Source organism: Columba livia, chromosome 21 (genome assembly GCF_036013475.1).
Source record: "Columba livia isolate bColLiv1 breed racing homer chromosome 21, bColLiv1.pat.W.v2, whole genome shotgun sequence".
Lineage (NCBI taxonomy): Eukaryota > Metazoa > Chordata > Aves > Columbiformes > Columbidae > Columba > Columba livia.
The window spans coordinates 4,306,667-4,328,967 of record NC_088622.1 but is presented as its reverse complement, the minus strand read 5'-3'; the positions used below and the strand labels follow the sequence as shown (position 1 = coordinate 4,328,967).

Below are 22,301 nucleotides of genomic sequence, written 5' to 3'. Positions count from 1 at the left end.
TGAGGTAGTAAAACGAGCAGGAAGTATGACTAAGAGGCTAATGCTATTTAAGTCCAAATTCCCAGCTGTTCTCTACAAATTACAAAGTACAAAACGCATGGGAAATTTTCATGGAATTAGATTCAAATTTTGGTTGCTCAGAAGAGATATTTGAAGTCTTTTCAGCAATACATTAGGAAGAAAAAAAAGAAGTTCTGTATTTCTGCTTCTAGAGTAACAGTACACAGGTGAAATAAAATGTTACTTGGACCAAAGAGTTTTATGAAAAAGTACAATCACTGAGTAAACAGGAATGCTGATTGTTCCAAAAATCAAATCTTGTTCAACAAATTACCTTCTTCCCAACACAAGTAGCTGTCACATTAAAGTTACAAGCATACAGAGCAAACAATGAAGAGTTCTATGAATGATCCTTGCAAAGGGAGGGGAAAAGTAAGTTCAACAAGTGGAATTTTGTGTTCTCTTTCTGGGATAAGACACAAATCAAGAAAAACGTGTTGAGTTCTGGAATGTACCAATTTTCATACACACTTATGCATTCTACATAGTAACTTAAAGAGGCTTTTTCACTTACAGGATTCGGGAAAACAAGAACAGGAAATATGGTCCCTTCAGTTGCCAAATCCCTCAGAAAAAGACCACCAAGCTGAATTTTGAGAAGGGAAGAATTTCGGCGAGGAAGGGATTCTGCTAAGATCTTGACACCTGGAATATAAAGACATAAAATGCTTCTCTATTACTACACAGCACGGGTTTTATTTAAATTTTACAGATAACAAATACCATCCAACAAAGCTCTGGTCTTCTTTGAGAAAGAACAGGAATTGATTTAATACCTGAAAACTCCAGCTGCATGAACGCAGTCTCCTCAGCACGTACCGCCTTCTTCTCCTTATGCAACAGAGTGAAAGAGCCACCCTGCAACTGCAGATTGAATTTAGCAAAAACATGATCTCTCTTTGTAAAGGTATTCATGCTAGAAGCATCTGCAGCAGGATCAAAAAATTCATCTGCACCTAATTAAAAAACAAAACAAAACCCACAAAACAAGACATCAAGTAAGTTTCTGGAATACTACTGAAGAACAGAAAAGTTTCTCTGAATTTGAAAACGAAAGATTTCCCCAGCTTTAGAGAAGAAACATAGAAACAAAAAATAAAGCAGAAATACCTCCTTCCTTAACAAAACTGAATATTCTGTAGAACCCTTCTATTAAGATAACATAAACCTAAATTTAAGAAGATACCAACAAGCCAGTGTTGTTAATGTTATACCCAGTCCCAGCAAGATACGTGACCCCTACCCACCTGAACAGAAAATACCCTAAAGCTCTTTGCCGTAAATATCTCTAACAGTGGAAGCAAATGCATTCCATAAATCACTCCAGAATTAAGCAGGTACAGCAGGTATTGAGATGTTTTAACAGGCTACTAAGCTCTGCTGCCTAGGTGCATCAGTTGACACACATCATCTTTTAACAGGACAGAACCAAAGTGCTGTTCCTATTCACCTTTACCAGGTATCTCTCTATGGTAGAGGTAGCAGCCTTAAAAAGAAAGAGAAAACCCTGTATTTCCACACCTAGTATGTCTTCCGGATTCCACTGTTCCTTTGGGTCTGGCAGCAGCCCTTCAAAAGGTTCACCTTCGTATGTTTGCTGAGCGTATCCATACCAGCCTCCCCAGCCAGGAAACCAGGACTGCAGATACTGCAGCATTCCAGTGCTACCGCCATGCGCAGATTCTGCTGTGGGGGAAGCTCCAGGGGAATCAGGCAACGGCTCTTTAATACTCTGTGTTTGAACATTGAAGAGATACACATCACTGCTGATAGGTGAAAGAATATCACAAGTGTACAAAAAGAGTCATAATAAAAATACAATTCCATCTACTATTTACTCAGCACTCTTCAATACACCAGCAGTAATATTTTCCATCAATACTTAGCCTATTAGGAGAGTAGCAGCAAAGAAATAATAAACCACATATTTAAATCAAAATAAATATATACTAACACTCTCCAGCAGAACAGAACACAATATCTCAGAATAATTCACTTAAAGATTCTAAATATCACCCTGCATGCAGAATGTTTCTCACCTCAGCTAGGTCGTGAAATTTATCATGAACTATCTCACATAGTATCTTCAACTCTTCGTAAGTTTGCTCATCCTCAATTCGATGCATTTCTGCCTGAAAAGAGAAAAAAAGGTGAAGTAACCGCATCATCCTAAAATCAACTGGGAAAAATAAAACCCCAACAAAGCACCCTGAAACAGACTGTCAACTTGCCATAATTTCTCCCACATTAGCTACCCAACCATACTGGTGACCTGACACACTTCTAGTATTTAATACTTTCTGAGTCTACAGAGAACACTAGTTAAGAAAGCATGTCAGACTGACATGAATGTTCTATGAGATGCTATTTTTGGTGAAAACCAGTTACAGCTCAAAAATGAGACAGCTTTTTGAAAAGCAAAACAAAAACACAAGAACCCTGCCACTCACACACCTCCCACAAGCCCAGGTTCCAAGCTTTAAAAATTCAATTATGGTCAAAAGACAGTCTGTTCAGTGAAAATGGCCTGCAGAAAAACTAAAGATGCTTCTAAACCAGAACACTTTAAGTTTGAGAAGATGAACCAAAACCAATACTGTAGGAAACCCAAATGTAAATACCTCCTCTGCAGCAGACAGCGGTTCCCCCTTCAACTTGCTGTAATACAGGTCAGTGTAAGATACGGCATCTTGGGCCCGATGTAATGCAAACTCCCAGGTCGAACGTTGTCTCTGCTCCCTGATCTCCGAAAGATTAGCATTCAAAGCAAAGATCCACCATTCTCGGCAGCTGAAACATTTTAAAATTACCATATTACCAGTATTTCAAAAAAAAAAAAATGCAAACACATGCCAAACTGGTGAAACGTCCAGGAGAGGTTCAGTGAAAAAAACAGAGGGCAACTGGTCAGAAGAAGCATCAGGATTAGAGACAGCATATGTGGGCAGTTCTACAAGTTGTGTAGAGCAGCACTCTGCAAAGTCCCCACCACTTTAGTGAGATTTAATATGGTTGTTACATATCAAAGCATAGAAAACAAAACATTGAGTTACACAGACCTCTGATCTGAACTGATACAATCTTTCTAAGGGTAAGTTGTTCCATCCGTTTCCCAGGGATGGAGGTGAGGCTGACCGGTCTACAGTTACCCGGGTCCTCCTTTTTGAAGACAGATTGATGAAAATGGAAGCTCTAATATATTATTTTTATTATCTACTTTTATATTTGCCTTCATTCTAGTCTCCCTAGTATAGCTTTTAATACCATATTAACAACACCACGTGTGTCAATATACTTACTTCTCTGTTACCGTAACCTTTGGTCTCCACTTCCTGAATTTAAGCTGTCGTTCCTTTCTAGCCAGTTCCTTTAAAAATCCCATGATCTGCTGATACTGCATCTTTTCATAAAAGAATACACAGATCAATTAAGCAATATTGGGAGTGCTTTCCAAATCAAAGGGGAGGAGAAAACAAAACAAATAACAACAAGAAAAGGCAGGCTTATTTTATTTGCACCAATGGCCTCCATACAGTTTCAGAATTAAGATTAAAGTTAACCATAATTCATAATTTGATTCTCTAGTGTCACGTATCTTCTCCCAGTAGCTAGCAGATGTGTGACATTCCATTTACAGGCTTCCTTACTTACAAAACTCAGAATGAAATCTCCTTCCATGTCAGATTATCAGCCAAATATCAGCTGCTATTGTACATTCTACAGACTAAAAAACCCCACGTATATCCCTCCTGTTACAATGAACAAACAGAAACGTAATTTCCTTGCAATAATCAGTTCCGGTGAAATAATTAAATAATTTCGAGCGTTTGGTTTTAAAACAAACAGCTTCTTCAGTATGTCCCATTCAAAATTTTTAAGAAAGTATTAATTTTATGCTACAATAATTGGTATTTAAGCTGTTACAAACACTTCCAGTTTTGTGACCCCTACAGGTATTTCACTATTTGAATCAACAACTGTTTTTCTTAGATAATTCAAGACTGAATTTTACTGAATGAAGATGTTTGGTATTTACCTGTGAAAGCTTCAAGGGTATAGTCTCAAGCTGAATGTCACACTCCAGCCGCGGAGTCTCGCGTGATCTTAAAGGCTCCTTAGAACAATTTCTCTTAAGAAGAGCAGAAGTGCATACAGGTCCCATGATGTAATTATGATCGTGACTTTCCATACTTTTGTCCATTGCTTCCTGTGGGTTAGAAGCAAATTTATTCTATAAGAAAAGAGTGTACAATACTTACTAGGATGCATTAGTTTCATATATTAGAATACACTTTATTAGCATACCAGTCCATAAAAAACCCTCTTAAACATGTTCTCTCTTCAAAGGTAAAACAAAATATTTCACAGCACAGCCTTTGTGGGGTTGCACACATATGCCATCATTATAACATGAAAACATAAACTTCTGTAGCTCTTAGAAGCACCAGATCCAATAAATTTTAAGTCAATTAGGTTTGCAACATAAAAAGGAGACTAACAACACCAATCTCTCTCATACCTGTAGCTGACCAGGAGGCAGGTCACCCAATAAAGTGCAGCTGGTATCCCAATAAACACTGAAGTCGGCAACATCCAACTGTTTTTTCCGCATCAGTTTCTCTACCTGAAGTAGAAAAAGTGGTATAAAGTCAAGATCAAGCACCACATACCATGACGTTTTCAGTTCTAGTTCGAGATATTCTATAAACAATGCCCAGAATCAATTTATAAGAATAATCAGAAGATTATTAAAATGCCATACTTTTTACTAAATATTTGCTGGCACACATAAAATATAGCATCACATCTTAACTGCCAGGACAAAAGCTTATACTTACTGGTTCAAATACTGCATTCTGCATTGATACATTTTTGATGCATATGCCAAACGCAAATGGTTGCAAAGGATTTGTGACACCATCTTCAAACCTGAAATGCACATCCTGAATTTTTAACTAGACATAAGAAAAAAAAAAATAGTAGAGACAAATATTAACATCATTGCCAACTAAAGACTCAAATATGGACTACACAACGTGAAGCACAGTGGGCACAGGGAATTCGTAACAAGTGAGAAAAGCTCTAAAATGCAAAGGCTTACTTCAATGTTTTCTACAATTCTTGTGACCACAGATGCAGTAACTGAGTACCAGTAAGATTCCCCTTTCTGTTGTCGTTCTTTCTAAAAGAGAAAATAGGGAAAAGCATTAAGCACCATGATGACAACCGATCAGGAAACAATATACCGTGTTATACTGAAATTACTGTGAACAGGGAGGAAAAGAAAAAAAATAGAATTCAGTATCTCCAAAATATGTGGGAAACACGACATGACCAGGGTGGGATTAGGCAGAAATCGCACTATGTTAACAGGTAATTAAACAAATTCTAAATTGCTTTCCTATGCATTTGTTCTCCAGCTTGTTAAAAGACCTAAATGCAATCCATCTACATTCTTCTATAGCAGTTTCTTCAGCATGAAAGACAAGCCTGACTTACTTTCCATTGTTCTTCAAGTGCCAGAAGAAGGGCCTTCTTGCGTTCTCTTTCTTGTAACTTCTCCTTTTCCTCATCAAAATCTTCTTTTTTCTCTGGTGCACCAATTAAGTGTAGCTTTGAGACAGATATCACCCATGGATCCACATGTGGGCGATAAAAAGGTATTTGTAGTGTTATTTTGCCAATGAAACCTAGATATATAAAACAGAGATGCTGTCAGATTCCTGTGTAAACATACTTTATCACCCTTAGAAAGCCTGAAAGAAAAAGTGGTGTAAGAAACAAACAAGCTAAAATAGAACTGGATAATCTGAAAACCATGTTACCTCAGTCACACAAGCTTCTGACTCAGAGGTAAAGGTTCTCCTAAATTATGCAATACTTCCTGTTTATTAATATTTGTCCTGCACACCGAGGCAAAATACAAACCTGCCTTTACTTCAAATGGTAATTCCAATTCCTTCAAGGCATCTGTCTTTAGTGGCAAGTTTTCCAATTCAACAGCACCTACACAAAGCAGAAAAAAAGACAAGTCCGTTAAAAAGAAAATTATGTTAAATCAATGTCAACTCGAACATTCTAAGTCTAACATGACTATCATCATGTTTTAAAGAAAAAAAATGAAATGGAATTTCATGAGAATGCCATTCCAAGTTGTGTTACAATGACAATGGTTATTTAATATACTTGTCTTGTTAATTTTCAAATGCCATGTGCTCAAACTATTTGATGAGGTCATCTAGAAACAATCTTCTGCAAGGTTTTAGATCTGAACTTTATTGTAACCAAGGAGAAAGCTCCTACTCTTTGTCTTTTTAAAAGAGAGACTTCAAGTATTTCCTCGGTATTTCAAAAAACAGGAACAGGTAAGTGTTGAAGTGTTATAAAATATTCTCTCCAAAAAAAGCAGTTAATAGCAACAAAAGGCAAATGAGAAAGCATTGATTTGAGGACTCTATAATGCAGGACTCGTGAACATAGCATGACATAACATAAACCAGAAGTCTTAGTTACAGAGGAGTAACTACCAGCACGAAAGCACAAGAAGTAAAAGACTACGGAATACTTCCTGCCACGGTTCCTCAACAGGAAAGTTACCAAACAGTATTAAGAAAAATGACACTCAAATATTAGCTAAATTAAACATGCTGATAAGATATGCTAGGCATACTTTTGAAAGTTTCATACAAATTGCTTTAACAGTGTTGATAAAAAGCAACAAAGATAGAAACACAAGAGAATTCACTACTCATTTTACAGTGCTGGCACAAAACTCTATATTGAAAGGGTTTATATAAATGTTAAACACAATATTAGTGACCATTTCTATTCCACCTTCTAGTTATTACAAAAACATAACTTTTTCTTTTTAAACATGGTATGAAAATACTACAGAAAACACCACAAAGCCTCACCCTTTAGAAGAGCAACTGAGAGTTGGTCTGTGTTCAAGTTATTGACATATTTGCCCAAATAAGTGTTGAGGACCCAGGCTACCAATCCTTCCAACATGACTGTCCTAGAGGAGGGCAACTAATGTTTGTCTGTCATTTTCTGGATTTCTGTTCCATAATTACAGTCACACGCTGAAAGAAAAAACACGAAGAAAATTACTGTCTGAAACGCAAACTCAGCAGAGCTGGCATACAGCTATCACCGTAATTCTCACTGTAACCCCCCTAAAAAGCAGTAAAGATACTTAGCATGATTTCTGCCTTAAAAAACTGCTATATGCTATGTCCTTTAAGTCAAGTGTTTCATATAGAGCTTTCATTACTACAGACCACTCCATTTGTAAATTAAGTTCACCTTTCCATCATTTTTCTAATCAAAACACCATATTTTGTTGCAATAACCAAGAAGAAAAAGTGAAGACTAAAACTCCACATTGATGAGAAGCAGTTTTGCACTGGCCTCCTTGATTTCTGCTGCCAGTATTTCTTCAAGTTGCCACCATTCTGGTTTTGGAAGCCTGATCTAATGTGACAGCCCAGAGCCTTTGACTGTATTTTTGAAGAACTCTTATGACATCTGTGAAACAACCCTTTTTTTGGGAACAGCGTATGTGTGGGAAGTAATCAGATACATGTCAAATAAACAGCTCATCAACAGTTACTCTATAAACTTCTAATCCACTGCTGTGCCACTGGAAAGAAAAACAGAACGCTTATTTCCTATGACAGTGCTTTTATTTTCTTAACATATACAGTGCTTAGCAGGATGAGAATAGAAGTCCAAACCAAGACCCCCACCCAAAGTAAGCTCACTTTTTCTGGAAAAATGTGTTATTTTTCCAACAGGGAGGATGAGACAGGCCCTCGAGAAGCCTGGGGCAGCCGGCCATGGGCAGCGCAAAGGCTGCGAGCAGGGAGGGAAGGGAGCTGGGATGGTTTTCTGTCAGTGCAAGGGAGCAGGGCAGCATTTTACTCAGGGCCCGATGATACACACAGAGAGAAAAACAAGTGGCTGAGGAGCGTTCGGGACACTGTCCCTTCTCTCGCTCCACACAGGCAAACACGTCGCACGGAGGACGCGATAGGCAAGAGGAGACCTGTTGGCACCACCGCCTGTGGAACCCAAGCGAAAGGTCACCTTGCCCGGCGGGAGCCCTGAGGCGCCGGGGGCAAAGGGCCTGCGCCACGTGGGGCGGGCGCCTCAGGGAACCCGCAGGCCCGGCCGCGAGGATGAGGCGCCGCACAGAACCCGCCGGGGTGTCCCCTCCGCCGCCCCGGCCCCGAAGCGAGGAGACATGGACTGCGCGGCTGCCCGTCGCCCCCCCGCTCTCCCCGGGGCCGGGACGGCGAGGCGGAGCCCTGCGAGGGGCGTGAGGCAGGAAGGGGCCGCTCAGGGCTGGGCCCACGCCGTGGAGTTCGGAGAAGGGGCTGACGCAGAAAGATACGACAGCCGGGGCAGCCCCGCGCCCTCAGCCCGCCGGTACCCACCTGGGCTCCCGGTGGTGAGCGCCTCCTCAGTGGTGCGTGGGGCCGGCGGGCCGCACGCCAATCGATCCCGAGCGAACCGACGCCTGGCTAGGGGAGCGCCGAGCTATGGATGTGAGGCGGAGCCGGGGCGGACGGGGCCGGGCTCGCTCCGCGCCGCCTGCAGGGGCGCCCGGGCGCCTCGGAGCCCCGGGGGAGGCGGGAACGTGCGGGCGGCGCGAGGGCGGGCTCGCGCCTCTGCGTGCCGGCCGTGAGGGGGCTCGTGCAGCGGGGGCCGCGCGAGGCCCCTCAGAGCCGGGAAAACGGCGGGAAACGAAGTATCGAAGTATTTCGGCTTCAAAAAGCGTCAAAAGTCCCTTTGTCGGGCTGGAGGCCGAGGGGGCGGCTGCCCCTGGCTGCGCTGAGGTCAAGAGCCGGGCTTGGGTAGAGTTCTCTTCAGCGGCACAGGCTGCTGTGCATCAGCCCTCCTGTAATTAGGTGGTACAAAGAAATAAAATTGTTTGGAAAGCAGCAGCTTAACCGATGGAAGAAAAGCACTCCCTCTAAAAATTATAATCTTATTTAATTGAGAGGTTAGGAAACTTGAAGATACACACAATTATAAAAATATAGGCGCTTTTTTTTTACTTTTTATAAGCAAATGCAAGCGTATTTTTCCTACTTCAACACAAAACTTGAGTTTTCCTGCTGTCACATAGCTCCATGATTTGAAAACCCAGTAAATTAACGGCCATAACGGGATCCTCCTTTTAAACGTTATTAAAACTTCAGAAATCTTCCACTGCTGCTTCAGGGCGGTCGCAGCACTGGGAGCTGACGAACAAGACGTGAAAGTAGCACAGTGCAGGAGGTTCAAAGTGCTGCATAAAATTAGGTCATTTTCTTGCCTAAATCTTCCAGTTTTGTCACGGTTTCACTGTGCCCATTTTCAAAGTATTTTCTGAAAATTACCTTCACCTAGAAGTTTAATATACAGTTACAAAAGGTTTCTTCATAACAGAATTAAAGACCTATTTGCCAGTTCTCAGTTCCAGAAACATTGTCAGTAAACCCCGTAGCTTTTGTGGAAGTTTAAAATTTGTAATTTTAGTATCTGTGCCTCTTCTGTGTTGTTCTTGAACAAATGCTATTGCAAAATGTCCTTTTTCAGTCTAAGGCCTCAGAAATAACTACTGCATTTAGTTTCTCTTGAGGTAGAAGGGAAGTACAGTAATCATCTAGTCCAACCGTATGTTCTTATGGCATAAAAGAGTTGTGCCTACCGTATGACTTCATTCCAATGTAATTCAAACACCGTATTGCAAATTCTGGTTGAGTATAGATGCCACGATTGTTCATTAAGCCATATGCACAAAATGTAATTACGGGAAATGGGACCCTAAGAATTGACTTCCAAAACCGAAAGACTCCCACTTGATTGAAGGAGAACCTTTACTAATTTTCTGTAAGAGGTGGTTGGATCTTCAATGTCAAGCAAGAAGTGAAGGAGAACAGGATTTTCTGGTTCTGAGGTTTGAGTCCATTCAGTTTTTGACAGATTATGCTACATAATCATCAAGAGATAGCCCTTTTCCTGAGGTCAGTGGGCATGAGGTATGCGGTGCGCATAGTCACGTGGATCTTCTCTAATATGCACTGGAACATAGGGAAAAATATTTGGGGTTTATGTTTAACCTCAAAAATGAAGTCAAAATCAATCAGGGAACCACATGAAATCAGCCCGGACACAAAGATGACAAACTTTAGAGCTGCCAATAAAAGGAACTTACTTCCTACTCCAAGATCATAACTATTTAATCTAGATTTCCTTTCCTAAAATAAAAAGCACTATGTACAGCTAATGAAATGCTATTGTTTAGACATAATAGTTGTAATCTAGTAAAAAAGGTTCTTGTAAAAGATTTCACTCCTTGATACGCTTAAGGTTGATTTGAGAAGCTGGTTCTCATCATGAGCAAAAGCAAACTGTAAGAATAAAAGAAATAACCAGGAGGATGAGGGAAGGTGAGCCCACGAAGACATGTGATAGGAAATGGAATGCAATACTTTCAAAATTAAAATCAAATGGATAATTCATTAGCATTGAATGAATGATAATTCAACTCCAGTCTCTTAGAAGTGCTGGTCACAGCCATGTTCTTGACAGGGGGCAAACCCGAACCCAAATCACCATCACAAGAAGACTCAGCAGAAAAATCAATGGCATAAAGTTAGAAAAAATGTTCCTTTTCAGATCTGGTAAAGGTCCCTCTAAGGTGTCAGAGAAGAAAGGGAGGCGTTGGCCATTCAGTTGAAAAGAAAAAGCATTCAAATTTTTTTAAACTGCAAAGATCATCGTTGGACTCTCAAAGCTGGCAAAAGAGATTAAAAACCTCAAAAGCATCAGTGTCTATATTCATCTGAAATGTCAAGTCTCTGTAGGAATGCTACATTTATCATAAAGTTTCTTTTAGAAGATAAGGGGTTGTTTGATTAATATCATCAGTCAATCAGTATATAATCTGTAATTTCCTTTAACTGTTTTTCATCCCCGCATCTTGAATACCCAGAGGAAAGTTCTTTTCTTCTGGAAGCAAGTCTTGGAGTAAATTGTCCTCATTTTCCACTGAGATCTGAATTTCAGTTTGTTTTTTCAAGGGGTTTTCTTCTTTTGAAAGGGGAATTTCTTCCCCTGTTGGGGAATAATAGGGAGCATTTCCATGATCCATGCTCGTTGAACTATTCTCTTCTGGGAACTGGGAACTGCAGTCTGGACTACACACCTTCACAATACAAGTCACATTCACGTGCGTTCCTCCGTTACCAGAAAGTTCTGTCAAATAAACAGAAAACACATTAAACACGGAAGCATGAAATCCAGAACAGGATGGTTGGATTCTTTATCCAGTTTTTTGACTTAAAATAGACACTAAATATCTTCTTGCTTCACTTCATTTAGGTAAGCTGGTAGAGTTGATTCTGTAATGTTTTAGGGGGGGGTTGGTACCATATGTCATCCCAGAAATAAAAAAGCCATAAAAATTAATACAGAGCCCTGATCACAGCCAACTCCCTACCCACCCGTTTCCATTTCAGATGCTTTTGACAGTGTTCTTCCTGCTCCCTGTGGCTCTCACTCCCACTCACAGGTCGGAGCCCCACACGATGCTGATCCCCTAGTCTGCAAATAACTGCTCCTCCATCGAGCACACTCTTTTTACTGTCTCAGGCTTAAAACAATCGCTTTTTCTTTTTGAAAGTTACTCTCTCTGCTGAACATGCGTCTGATGCTTTATCCTGCCATTTAAACTTCTGCTAAAAAGACTCATGATTGATAATCAAATTTCAAGAGGAGCTGGATCATTCTGATCCGCTCTTACCTGAGCTCGCGGAGTTGTGTCTGTCTCCACCGTGAAGCTGACACCCTTCTGCAGCTGAAGGTTGCTGCTGAAATCCTTCTGTTTCTGGCTTTTCGTTATTGTTACTTATCACACTGACACTTGCAGACCCAGCTGGATTATTCAGGGAGCTACTGCTGGACCCAGAAGTTTCTAAGAGACGCTGTTCCTCCTGTTCAGAACTGCTGGAGTTTTGTGATTCTGTATTTCTTACTTTTTTGTCACACAGCTTTTCTGCAGGGGAAATAGGCTGCAACATTTGCAGAGAAATGCAAAACATTAATGTTTTTTAAAAACACTGACAAAGAACAGCTCAGCACTTACAGAGCTAGAGAAACCACTGAAAATTTCCATTTGCCTACTGATGACTAAGTAAAATTCATACCAGCTCATTAAGCGTTCAACAAAATGAACCTGTCTCCTGAAGGCACCTACAGCACTTCGCTGATTACCTGGGCTCTAAAATCTGGTTTTCTGATTGTTTTATTGCTAATATAGCCTAAAGTCAAGCGAGATGGTGCATTGTGTGTGGAACATACATCCAACACCACCCCATTCTCACTCCAGTTGTCTTTCTGCTGTGCAGTTTTCTACTTGCAGTCAGATAAGACAGCCCGATTTCTGTAAAACTTTGGAAGAAATGGAAAAGATGGAAAGGAACGAGGGACACTCACCAAATCTGCTTCTGTAGTTGCTGGAGAATATACAAGGGCTGCAAATGAGGATAGACAGTTCGTTAGCACCTCAATGTGTTTCAGTTGCAAAAGCTTCTCAAAGACAGTTAGCATCTTCTGAGACGCTAATGGCACTCAAGCACTAGGCTCAACTTGGTGGGAAATAAAGTGACACTCTTTCCAATATTTACACATCTGCTTATTTTCTCTTCATAAATCTTACCTTTTTTTTCGGAGACTAAGCAAACCCCCAGAATAGCAATTATCAGGATCAATAACAATGGTCCTGCTACTGATCCTGAAAATAAATTAAAAAGACAAATTATTTAGCCGGTTGACCTGACAAATGATCTAATTAGAAAGAGGCAGTTTTTTAGGTTCTATCCCTGGCTACAAAAGTTAAATTTACAAGTATCAGGTGTGTCTGACATTCACATTTGATGCCTCTGTTGTTGGATACCAAGGTCTCATTTCAGTCTCCAACACTGCATAAAACTGAATTTTCCTGTTCTGAGAAGTGAGGACAGACTTTAGGCCTCGGTCGCAAAAGATGTCTCTCTAGGCCAGCAACAGTTTGTTAAATACGAGGCGAGGCAGCTCAGAATGCTCTTAAACACGTCTGCCTTCTGGAGAGGCTGTGAGCAGGAGAGAACACATCCACACTTCGAATGTCCTAAGGACTTCCTCTCTCTTCATAGTCCCAAATCTAAGATATGACCTTCTCTACCAGCTTCTTCATAGCAGCAATTCTCAGGAAATGCCTTGTATAATATCGTTTTGGGAGTTTTAGAAATATTTCCGGAATTACAAGGGCTGTAGGATGCACTGGGGTAGCACAGGTAAATACTATGCAACTCATGACAAGCAGCATCATATTAAATTAATTCAGCTGTTCTGAGGTTCTGCTTGGGTACAGGTAACTGGTCTTGGAGGGGAACTGAGAAATAACTATGAGGTTGCTTCCTAGGCAGACAAAAATTACTTTTAAAAGGTCAATAGCTCACCAATGATGTGAGACGCGTCAGGTACAGAGTTTAAAATGACAGGTCGAGTTATTATTTCAGGTTTGTTGGAAGACGAGCTTTGGGTCAGGAGCAGGTTCAAAATAGTGTGAGGTACAACTGTGGCAAGTCTTGTTCCCAAGTCGCTGCAAACAGTGTCATTTATGTTATTTCCAGGAACAGCCACTGATTTACAACTACAGGAAACAAAAAGAGACATTAGGAAAGAAAGCAACCCCATGCATAGTGAAGATCACTATTAGACAGAAACATTGGCTTACACTGTATGTGGTACACAGCTGGTATCGTAAGATTCCTCATGTGAAAAGGTGCCAGGAGGACAAGGTTTACATTCTGTATCTGTGCTATCTGTCCCTTTAAACACATAGAAAATCTCCAGTTAGTCATCTAGTGAGAAACAAGAATGAATAATTCAGTCTGCGGTACAGATCCTGGAAGTGATACAGACGCAGTACACAAAATACAGTCTCTTTAACTGTCACGGAAGAGATTTACTTGAAACACCCAACCCAAACACAAATCAGAAGATTAATCAGTGGTTAGTTTGGTGCCCTTTACAGTCTTTTTCAGACTGTAAGAACCCACCAAAAGGTTAAAATGTGGTACTTCAGACAGAGCTGAGCTTTTTCACTCATCCCTGACGGGCTAACCATGAATTCCATTCTTCTGGAGTTCTGTATCTTTTCAGATTAATCTTAATTTCTTAAAAATATTCAGTGTTCCACCTCTTTGAATATTATATATCATCTTGAGACAGCTACATTATCAGAGTGGTGACTTTCATAATCTAATAAAGACAGATTAGTTCTGCAGGACAGCATAGAGTCACCATTACTTACTGTAACAAAAGTTCAACCTGAAGCCCTGTTCCAAGGATTTAAGCAGGATACAAGTGATCTTGAATCTGAGTCACTTGCATGCAAGAAATCACATGGTAGAGCAAAACAAAGGAAGATTAAGTTGGATTGGGGAACTTCATGATATATGGTAATAACAGATTGCAACATGCTGTCTTTTCAGATATGCCCCTTGAGAATCCTGTTGCTCTAGCTACTGTCTACTTGCTGAGATAATGCTTCCATTAAAAAGAATGCATGAGAATCAAAAGACAATATTCCTGTAATTTACTGAGTTGGGGGCAGATTCAGAAATATTTATGGACTGTTAATGCAAAAAATAATCCTCTTCATACAGTAAAACTATTTTGTGTGTAGAGTGTTCAGAATTCAATTACCTTTTCTGGAAACTCGATAACCTTTTCCACATTTTTTATGCACTTCACATATTTTGCAGGAGTCATATATTTTCAAAATGCAGTACTCATTGGGCGGGCAGCTACAGGTTCTGTCCTGCGACTTAGTGCATGTTTGATTCTGCACCAATCCTGTTTTTAAAAATAGAATAAAGCAAGATGTCATTAGCAATATTTAAAATTATAGCCTGTAACGTTTCAAGTGAATATGGGGTGATGTTCACATTCCACAAACTGAAGACAATTTTGCAGCTTCTGGCTAGTATGCCATCATACAATGAATACGTTATATGCCCCAGCATCAACATTTTCTAAGACTTTCCTCCCTCTCTCTAGGAAAGGAGAAATTTGCATTTGTAGAATTCACACTTGAAACTCTGTACCTGCAGTTGCGCTGTATTGTATCGTAACCATATATATGCACATTTGTGTAACCTGTGTTCATCGGTGCAGTATCTGGGGGCCATACCAACATTTGTAGTCTATGCAGATCATCAACTGTCTTTAAAGTGATTGGAGACCTTACTACAGACATTTTCATACTGTAATCAACCAGCTTTGTAGGACTATCTATTTAGATGAGACCAAAGGTCCTTTGAACAGCTTAGATTTTATCCTTAAAACTTACTTGCCAGTGAGTCAAGAAGATAGTTTTCTCCACCAGTTTCCATTAGAAGTGATGGGCAACAGCACTGAATTTGTTAATGCACATAGTGCAGATGTTGGTACTACTTTACATACCGTCCAGCTGCTTTAACAAACTGACTATGCTGTTTTGCAAAAGAAACCAAAACCATATAGGAATATCACAACTGCCATTTGCTGTTGTCAGTTCAGACGACAAACTGAGAAATGGCTGGATGCTGCAAATGTTATTATCCATTCCATACTGTGCAAGTCAGGTCTTAAGCTCCCTTGGCTGGAGAGTATAAGCAGGAATCTACTCTGCTGATGACATTTATACCTATTTTAGTGATGTGGTGCCTTAGTTTCAAATAATATAAGATGGGTGTCACATTTTTAGGATTTGGAAAGAAAAGGGGGCAGGTCCCTCTGCAAGACTTTTCCCTGATTCTTTTCCCCAAAAGCATGAGAATGGGACTATACAAGTGATAGCCAAAACCTCCTGGTTTTCCTAGGAGAAAAGACTAGGTTAAACCAAGGCCACACTTTGAGTAGACTGTTAAAGTCACAAATGCCTCTTTAATAATTCAAGCCTACCTTTCCTGCAGGGTGGTGAGCAGGCAAAGCACAGAGGAGACAGATTCCAGATTGCTGTGTATGTGTTAGTTCTACAGGGACGGCACTTTGTGTCCGCACTGTGACTGCAGCTCTCTGTCTTATATTGACCTATCAAAAAAAACCACACATGAGAAAACAAAAAGAGAAAGCATCTCATTGGAAAAGATCACTGGGAATCATTTACGGTAAGTTCCATTCTTAGCTGTAGAAATGCTTTCCCTTCACTGCCGCTATCAGATTGGCAATGTACACCAAGCAAGGACCACGTGTATATACAGAGAAACTCTGATTGGCCCCTTTTCCTCCATTCAGTTCAGTTCAGTACATCAATCTTTTCCTCCTCATAGAAGCTGTGTTTTCTGGTGAAACACAGGATGGTGTTTCATGCTGAAGGTCAGGCACGTGCTGGAATGACGTGTCTGGCTGAGGCCCTTATTACCTTTACAAGCAGCAAGTGACGAACGCATAATAAAGATTTACCACAAACAGACCTGAACTAAGAACTTCACCACGTGTCACCACAGAAGGGCCATGAGCTCACCCTTTTCCTTCAGCTCTTCAGCCAGCCCTAACGATCAAAGCAGAGTTTCTGAAGCTACTGGCATTCCAGACAAAATCAAAAGCTATCAAAGGTATTTCATCCAGTGCTTCTCACCAACAACACGTTCAGTGCAGTTGTGGGAATAAGAACTCCAACATATCCATTTTGGAGAAAGCAAAACCCCTCTGTTGCTGTTTCCCCTTTGCTTGAAAGGAGGAAGAAGATACAAGTCAATGTCTCATATCCTGTCCAGAAATATCCTGGAAAATACGCTCAGAAAGCAGGAGTAACATTGAGAAAGCCTTTGGAACTGCTTGGGAAATCTGTTATCTGAAAGAAGGGCCCTGGAGGTGAGCCATAGAAAATATTTCCAAAGACTTGTTTTTTTCCATGTACTTACTTGAACCTTAGAATTCTGCCTCCCACATCCTGCTAATGATTTAGGCTTCAGTTTTTGATAATCTATTGTAAAAAAAAAATCCAATTCATAATAACAAAAACAAAGAGTTTAGACTTCCTACAACTCGTTGCCCAGAGTTCGTTGTACATACCACAACAGAAAAAGGCTTCACCGATGAATTATCATCTTTCATCCACTGTGTTTTTAACAAAGGAAGCTTGACAGATCTATCTAGACATTTTCAGTTAATTCAAGCAACTGTGGCTGCTTCAGCATGTACTGATTTCCTGCTTCAGCTTCCGGATCTCTCTGACAGGAACTCAGCATTTATGGAGACAAATTTTGTTTGCTCAGCATGTAATGAGACAAATAGGCAGGTTTTTTGCTGTGTCTAATGTAATAATATAATTACAACTAGATGCAAAAACTGTATTATTAAAATACCCAAACAGCATTACTAGCCACACACCCACTTTTCTGCAGTCAACAGCTTTTGCTAGCAGAAGATTATTAATCATTGTCACTGAAGTGTAAGACATGACACGTCAAGCAGGCAGTTTCTGTAGTCTTGTACCCAGTCCCTGACAGTGGTCTGCAGTGTCTGATTTACAGTAAAAAGACAAAAAAAACCTGCCTTAATGAGCACTTATAGATTAACCTGTCCAATGGAAAGCCCCTTATTTAAGCAATATTATCAAAGTATGGAAACTAAGCTCTATCTCACGGCCTGTTTTACAATATATTTGTTATTAGCTGGCTTGAGCCTGACGTGTTGTCTAATTTGTTGCACCCTCCCCCAGATGTTGACTTAAAAATACTTTCATCAAAACACCATGCAAAGCTGTGCTTACAAGAGCTCAGCACAAAGCTGTGCCTATACATGAGCTCAGCAGCCCAGCTCCTGATGAGCCCCAGCCAGGTTAACCTTGCACCAGAACTCCAATTCTGATGAACAGTGTGTCTCTTTTGCAGATATTTTTATAGTCACATGTTATTGTCTTCCAGCTAGACAACAGCAAAAATTCCATGTTCTTAAGATGTATAAATAATCAAAACGTACCACAGTTATCTGAAAATTGACGAATTTGGCTGTGTAAAGTAATGGTTTGAATTATAACCTACCTGGAGGGCACTGGCTGCAACATTTATTAAGTTCTTCATCATAGAATTCAGTGCTGGGATCTTTGCATTGTGCAAACTGCGGTGTATAAGGCAATGAATATTCCTAGGAGAAATCGGAGGAGAATCATGAGTCACAAGTGTACCCAATTTTCAGCTCACACCAATCAGCACAGCTCAATGACTTCAGTGAACAAGTACCAAAATATTTGAGGACGTGTCACCTGTTTTCAAATGGAAAAATACACTCACTCAAAAGAAAAAGGCTAATCTTAGGTAGTGCAAGTGTAGGAGTTTCCTGCTAGATCAGAAAGATGCTGTTCAAAAGCATGCGACGCTGCTCAGTTTTCTTCAGTCTGAAGAGATTGCCCCATGTATAATCTACACACATTTAGAGAAGTTCTACACAAGTCTTATTAAAAAGAGAAATCAAAACAGGAACAATCCCTTTGGAGGCCGGTAATGAAAATATCCTTCCTCCTTACTGAAAAAACACGTTGATTATCTATTGTGTCTTCACATTACTGACAAAGTAGACTAACACTTCCCACTCTCAACAAGTGCTTAAAGGGAACCCGTATTTTTCTTATGCTGCTTGTGGAAATATTTTACCTCTTACTAGCTGCATATCTACTCTGGCTTCCATTTTTGCTTCCCAGTTAACAAGGCCTCTTTAAAGGACGCTTGCACAAGGATTGAAGACTCTGAAGCAGAACCAGGTGGCTGCCTTCAACATTATCAGTTTCATCACTGTTAATGAGAATAATAACCATAATAATTTAAAAATAAAACCAAGGCTTTTCAATACCTTCTAGGTTCAGTAATAATTCTTAATGCTGGATTTGTTATTGTACCCTCATAGGATGAGCAACAAACCATAGCATTTGCAAATATGAGCTGACACTAAAATCTGATGAAGGAGAAAAGGGCTCTGCTCTCATCCAAAGCATTTTTCATGTCAATTATTTTCTCGTTTACTAAACCAAGAAAGATCCAGTGTGTTGTCACATTTTTGTAGCTACTATGAGCAGCTTCATTAAAACAAGCACTTGAGAGTCTTTTTAAAACATAAAACTTCACTGCAAGAACAGACACGGTGGGGGAAGGAGAAATACAATAAACCACATCACAAATTATTCTGGTGGCAAGGCTTCCTGGCAAAAAATGTTCTTATCTCACCTGCATTGTCTGTTGCAAATATTGCCCTGCAAGTTAAAGACACAGGAAAACCTGTTGGTTGATAAGTTCACATCTATTTCTCTTAAGTTGTGCTTGAAAGGATATGTCTACTGCCTGATACAATCTCCAGAGATTTTATTTGATGAGCTGTGGCTCTCAATGACATACAATTGAACATTTCTTGCCAACTGTCCTCAAAGAACTTTATGGGAAACTAACTTAGATACAATTTGTATACACACGTGAACTCAGCTTTGTTTGCACGTGAAGGATGCCGTTAATTTTAGTAATTACTGCCAGTGTAAACTGTTGAGGCCAGCAGTCAGATCTCCCACTCTGCCAGAGGAAGTGTGGCCACTTACTGGGCATAAATCTCTTCTGGATTTCTTTGCTACAAGAAGACCCAGCTTTTTCTAGCCATTCCACCAACTCTAGGGTCCGAGTTGAGCAGTACAATATTTGTATCCGGCATCCAGATCCATTGGCTACTTTGGGCTGAAAGACTGATGAATGGGGATCAGATTCTATTCCACAATCTTCACATTTTGTTACTGTTTGTATATCTCCTACGTCCTTTTTTGTCTTCTGCTTTTACTGCGATCCAATGTTCTGCAAGCAGATTGTGTGAAGGATGCTGGATCTCTTGAGTTACAGACTTAAAAGATCTCAGATTAGGTAGTAGTGTCCAAAGGCAGTAGACTCAAGATATTCACACAGAAAAAAGAAGACTTGGAGGACTTCATTAAATGTGACAGGTAGAAGTAGAAGCAAAACGCCTCTAGCAGCAGAGGCACAGACATTATTAAACATGAAACTTAGTCTAGCTCTATGCACACCACTGAAATTACGCAATATATTTTGGCACAGAAGTGGGTAAACCATGCTTGCCGCTGACTACACAACTCACTGGGGAGATTTTTGCAATGCCTGTGTATTAAACAATCGCTGAGAAGTTACATACAAAAAAGTCAATGACTCAAGACTCTCTCTGCACTGTTTGAATCATTTTCCCATCTGTAGTGGGCCAGCAGCAGTCTCCATACCAGCTGAGAAGTCTGAATATTAGTTATAATGAATGTAATTTCCTTTCATTCCTGCCTCACAGCTTGTTCCTGTATTCTTGGAATTTCTGTGTAATTGAATTCAAGTATCTTCAACAATAGAAATAAAACATGCTAATATAATGGATGAATATATATATATATATATATAAATATAAATCCATTCACATTACATTCGTTTCCACTCAAGGAGGCCATTTAAACCAAAATATTTAAACATACATTTTAATCCTAACTCACATATCTAGATTTTTATTTGTTTCTTTTTCATACAGTTGCCTTCTTCAAACTCCAGTTGTCAACCAAAGGAGTCTGAACAGGAACTGCATCTGGCGTATGATGTTCTTTACGCACATGAAACCACAGTGAAGTCACCAAGGGCTCTGATGTAAAAATCTGTTGCTATGGAAAGGACTTGAGGTAAAGAGATACTGTTTGCTAAGCTACCAAACCTGCTGAGACAGGAAAAAAGCAGATTCCTATTGAAAATATTTAAACTGCTCATTTACAAAAATAATTCTGTTGAAGATTAGTTATCAGATAACAACAAGTCTTGCCAAAATCAGTGGGAGCTGTATCAGGCTGTAACAACTATACTCAAAACATAAAGCTTCTTTTTACATAGTATATTTTACTTTATATATATATATTTGAAAAAATATACACATTTTCAGGAATATCAGCTCTTCCGTTTCAGAACTTCAGGCTTATGTATCTGAAAGCTGATCTGTTTTCCCAAAGGTTAGCATAATATAAGACAATATTCACTAAATCAAGATCTGACACTTCCAGTAACAGGCACAGTCAAAGCTGATGAGCCTTAAAATCTACAGTTTCCCTACGGAAAGCAAAGATACTCAGGCAGACAAGGGGTGAAAGCAAGAGGAATAACAGGTTGCAGGCCTGAGAGGCAGGAACACAGGCTGCATCTTCATCACTTATCACAGGGCAGGTGATGAGCAAGTTCCCATGAAAGGATCAGGAAGTCAGGACTGGCCACATTAGGCTTGATCTTACATTCAAACAAGCCTGAAAACATCAACCCATTTCCAATGAAAATCCAGGAAAAATGACCAGCCGTTGCTTTGGGAAGCCAGAAAATAACGACAACACAACCAAAGGGAGCAGGATGAGCTTTAAAGAAGTCCAAGAGGGAGATTTGAGGCTCCTATAGGGATCACACCGAGCTGAGCACAAGCTGAGGGAGACAGATAACTGCAAGCACAACACTACAACGACGCCCATTACATTACACCTCTGCAAGCACAACGGTAAAACGCTGCCTGTTGCATCACACCTTTAATGACACCAGGTGCGCTCCCGCTTTGCAAGCACCACACAAACCGCCCGGTCCCGGCGGGCAGGACCCCGCGGGGCTCCCCGCACTCACCCGGCCGGCAGCGCAGCGCAGGAGCGGGGCCAGCAGCGGGGCCAGCAGCGCCCAGCACGGGCCCGGCCCCATCAGCAGCGCCCAGCACGGTCCCGGCCCCATCAGCAGCGCCCAGCGCGATCCCGGCCCCATCGCGGGCCCATCCGCGGTCCATCCGCCGCCGAGCGCGGCCGGGGCGGAGCTGACACCGGCGGGAACCGCCCCGAGCAGGCGGCACCGCGGAGCAGCGTTCGGTCTAAACCCCGCGGCTTTCAGGTTATACAGCGCTGCTGGCTGCTGGCCAGACATAGAAGTTACATCAAGTATCTTTGAAGAGACCCTCCACACGCATAAAGGGTCTTTCTAAGTCATATTTATGCTCCGTTAGCCTCAAAATACAAACTTACCTTTTGTAGCGTTCACTGATACCCACCGTGCTGCTGCATCACGTTCACTCATGTCTCGTACACGCTGCCGGTTTGCTGTAGACACTTTAATGTAAATCAGACCTGCTCCGGTTGACTAATACCTTTCTAAGTTTTGAACAGCTCTCCTGCAAAAACATTC

At 40.7% G+C, this 22,301-nt stretch overlaps 2 protein-coding genes across 7 annotated transcripts in view; both read right to left on the bottom strand.

Annotated features, from left to right (window-relative positions):
• VPS13D (vacuolar protein sorting 13 homolog D) overlaps positions 1-8,772 on the bottom strand; it is an 80,709-nt gene extending 71,937 nt beyond the window's left edge. The window contains exons 1-14 of one of the 6 annotated variants that reach the window (XM_065037556.1): positions 8,502-8,772; positions 6,975-7,145; positions 5,989-6,066; positions 5,560-5,750; positions 5,162-5,242; positions 4,899-5,015; positions 4,580-4,684; positions 4,097-4,267; positions 3,360-3,460; positions 2,682-2,850; positions 2,100-2,192; positions 1,582-1,792; positions 837-1,016; positions 575-705 (exon numbers count right to left, since the gene is read on the bottom strand). In XM_065037556.1, the coding sequence (XP_064893628.1) occupies positions 575-705; positions 837-1,016; positions 1,582-1,792; positions 2,100-2,192; positions 2,682-2,850; positions 3,360-3,460; positions 4,097-4,267; positions 4,580-4,684; positions 4,899-5,015; positions 5,162-5,242; positions 5,560-5,750; positions 5,989-6,066; positions 6,975-7,071 (1,725 nt within the window). In that variant the 5' untranslated portion in view covers positions 7,072-7,145; positions 8,502-8,772. The remainder of the gene's footprint in view (positions 1-574; positions 706-836; positions 1,017-1,581; positions 1,793-2,099; positions 2,193-2,681; positions 2,851-3,359; positions 3,461-4,096; positions 4,268-4,579; positions 4,685-4,898; positions 5,016-5,161; positions 5,243-5,559; positions 5,751-5,988; positions 6,067-6,974; positions 7,146-8,501) is intronic. The other 5 variants (XM_065037557.1, XM_065037554.1, XM_065037555.1 and 2 more) reach the window with 5 other exon arrangements.
• A 269-nt stretch (positions 8,773-9,041) lies between these two features.
• LOC102093466 (tumor necrosis factor receptor superfamily member 1B) lies at positions 9,042-22,235 on the bottom strand. Its single transcript, XM_065037598.1, has 10 exons — positions 21,756-22,235; positions 18,129-18,231; positions 16,045-16,173; positions 14,806-14,955; positions 13,832-13,925; positions 13,554-13,747; positions 12,773-12,847; positions 12,550-12,587; positions 11,858-12,125; positions 9,042-11,310 (listed from the first exon to the last, which is right to left on the bottom strand). Exons 1-10 carry the CDS (start codon positions 22,041-22,043, stop codon positions 11,012-11,014), a joined length of 1,638 nt encoding a protein of 545 aa, XP_064893670.1. The 5' UTR covers positions 22,044-22,235; the 3' UTR covers positions 9,042-11,011.
• Positions 22,236-22,301: the final 66 nt, after the last annotated feature.

Coding starts and splice junctions, on each gene's coding strand:
- LOC102093466 (XM_065037598.1), bottom strand. CDS start 22,043: ATGTCTGGCCAGCAGCCAGCAGCGCTGTATAACCTGAAAGCCGCGGGG. Junction 12,848..13,553: donor TGACGCGTCTCACATCATTG/GTGAGCTATTGA, acceptor ATTTATTTTCAG/GATCAGTAGCAGGACCATTG. Junction 12,126..12,549: donor CAACTACAGAAGCAGATTTG/GTGAGTGTCCCT, acceptor CAAATGTTGCAG/CCTATTTCCCCTGCAGAAAA.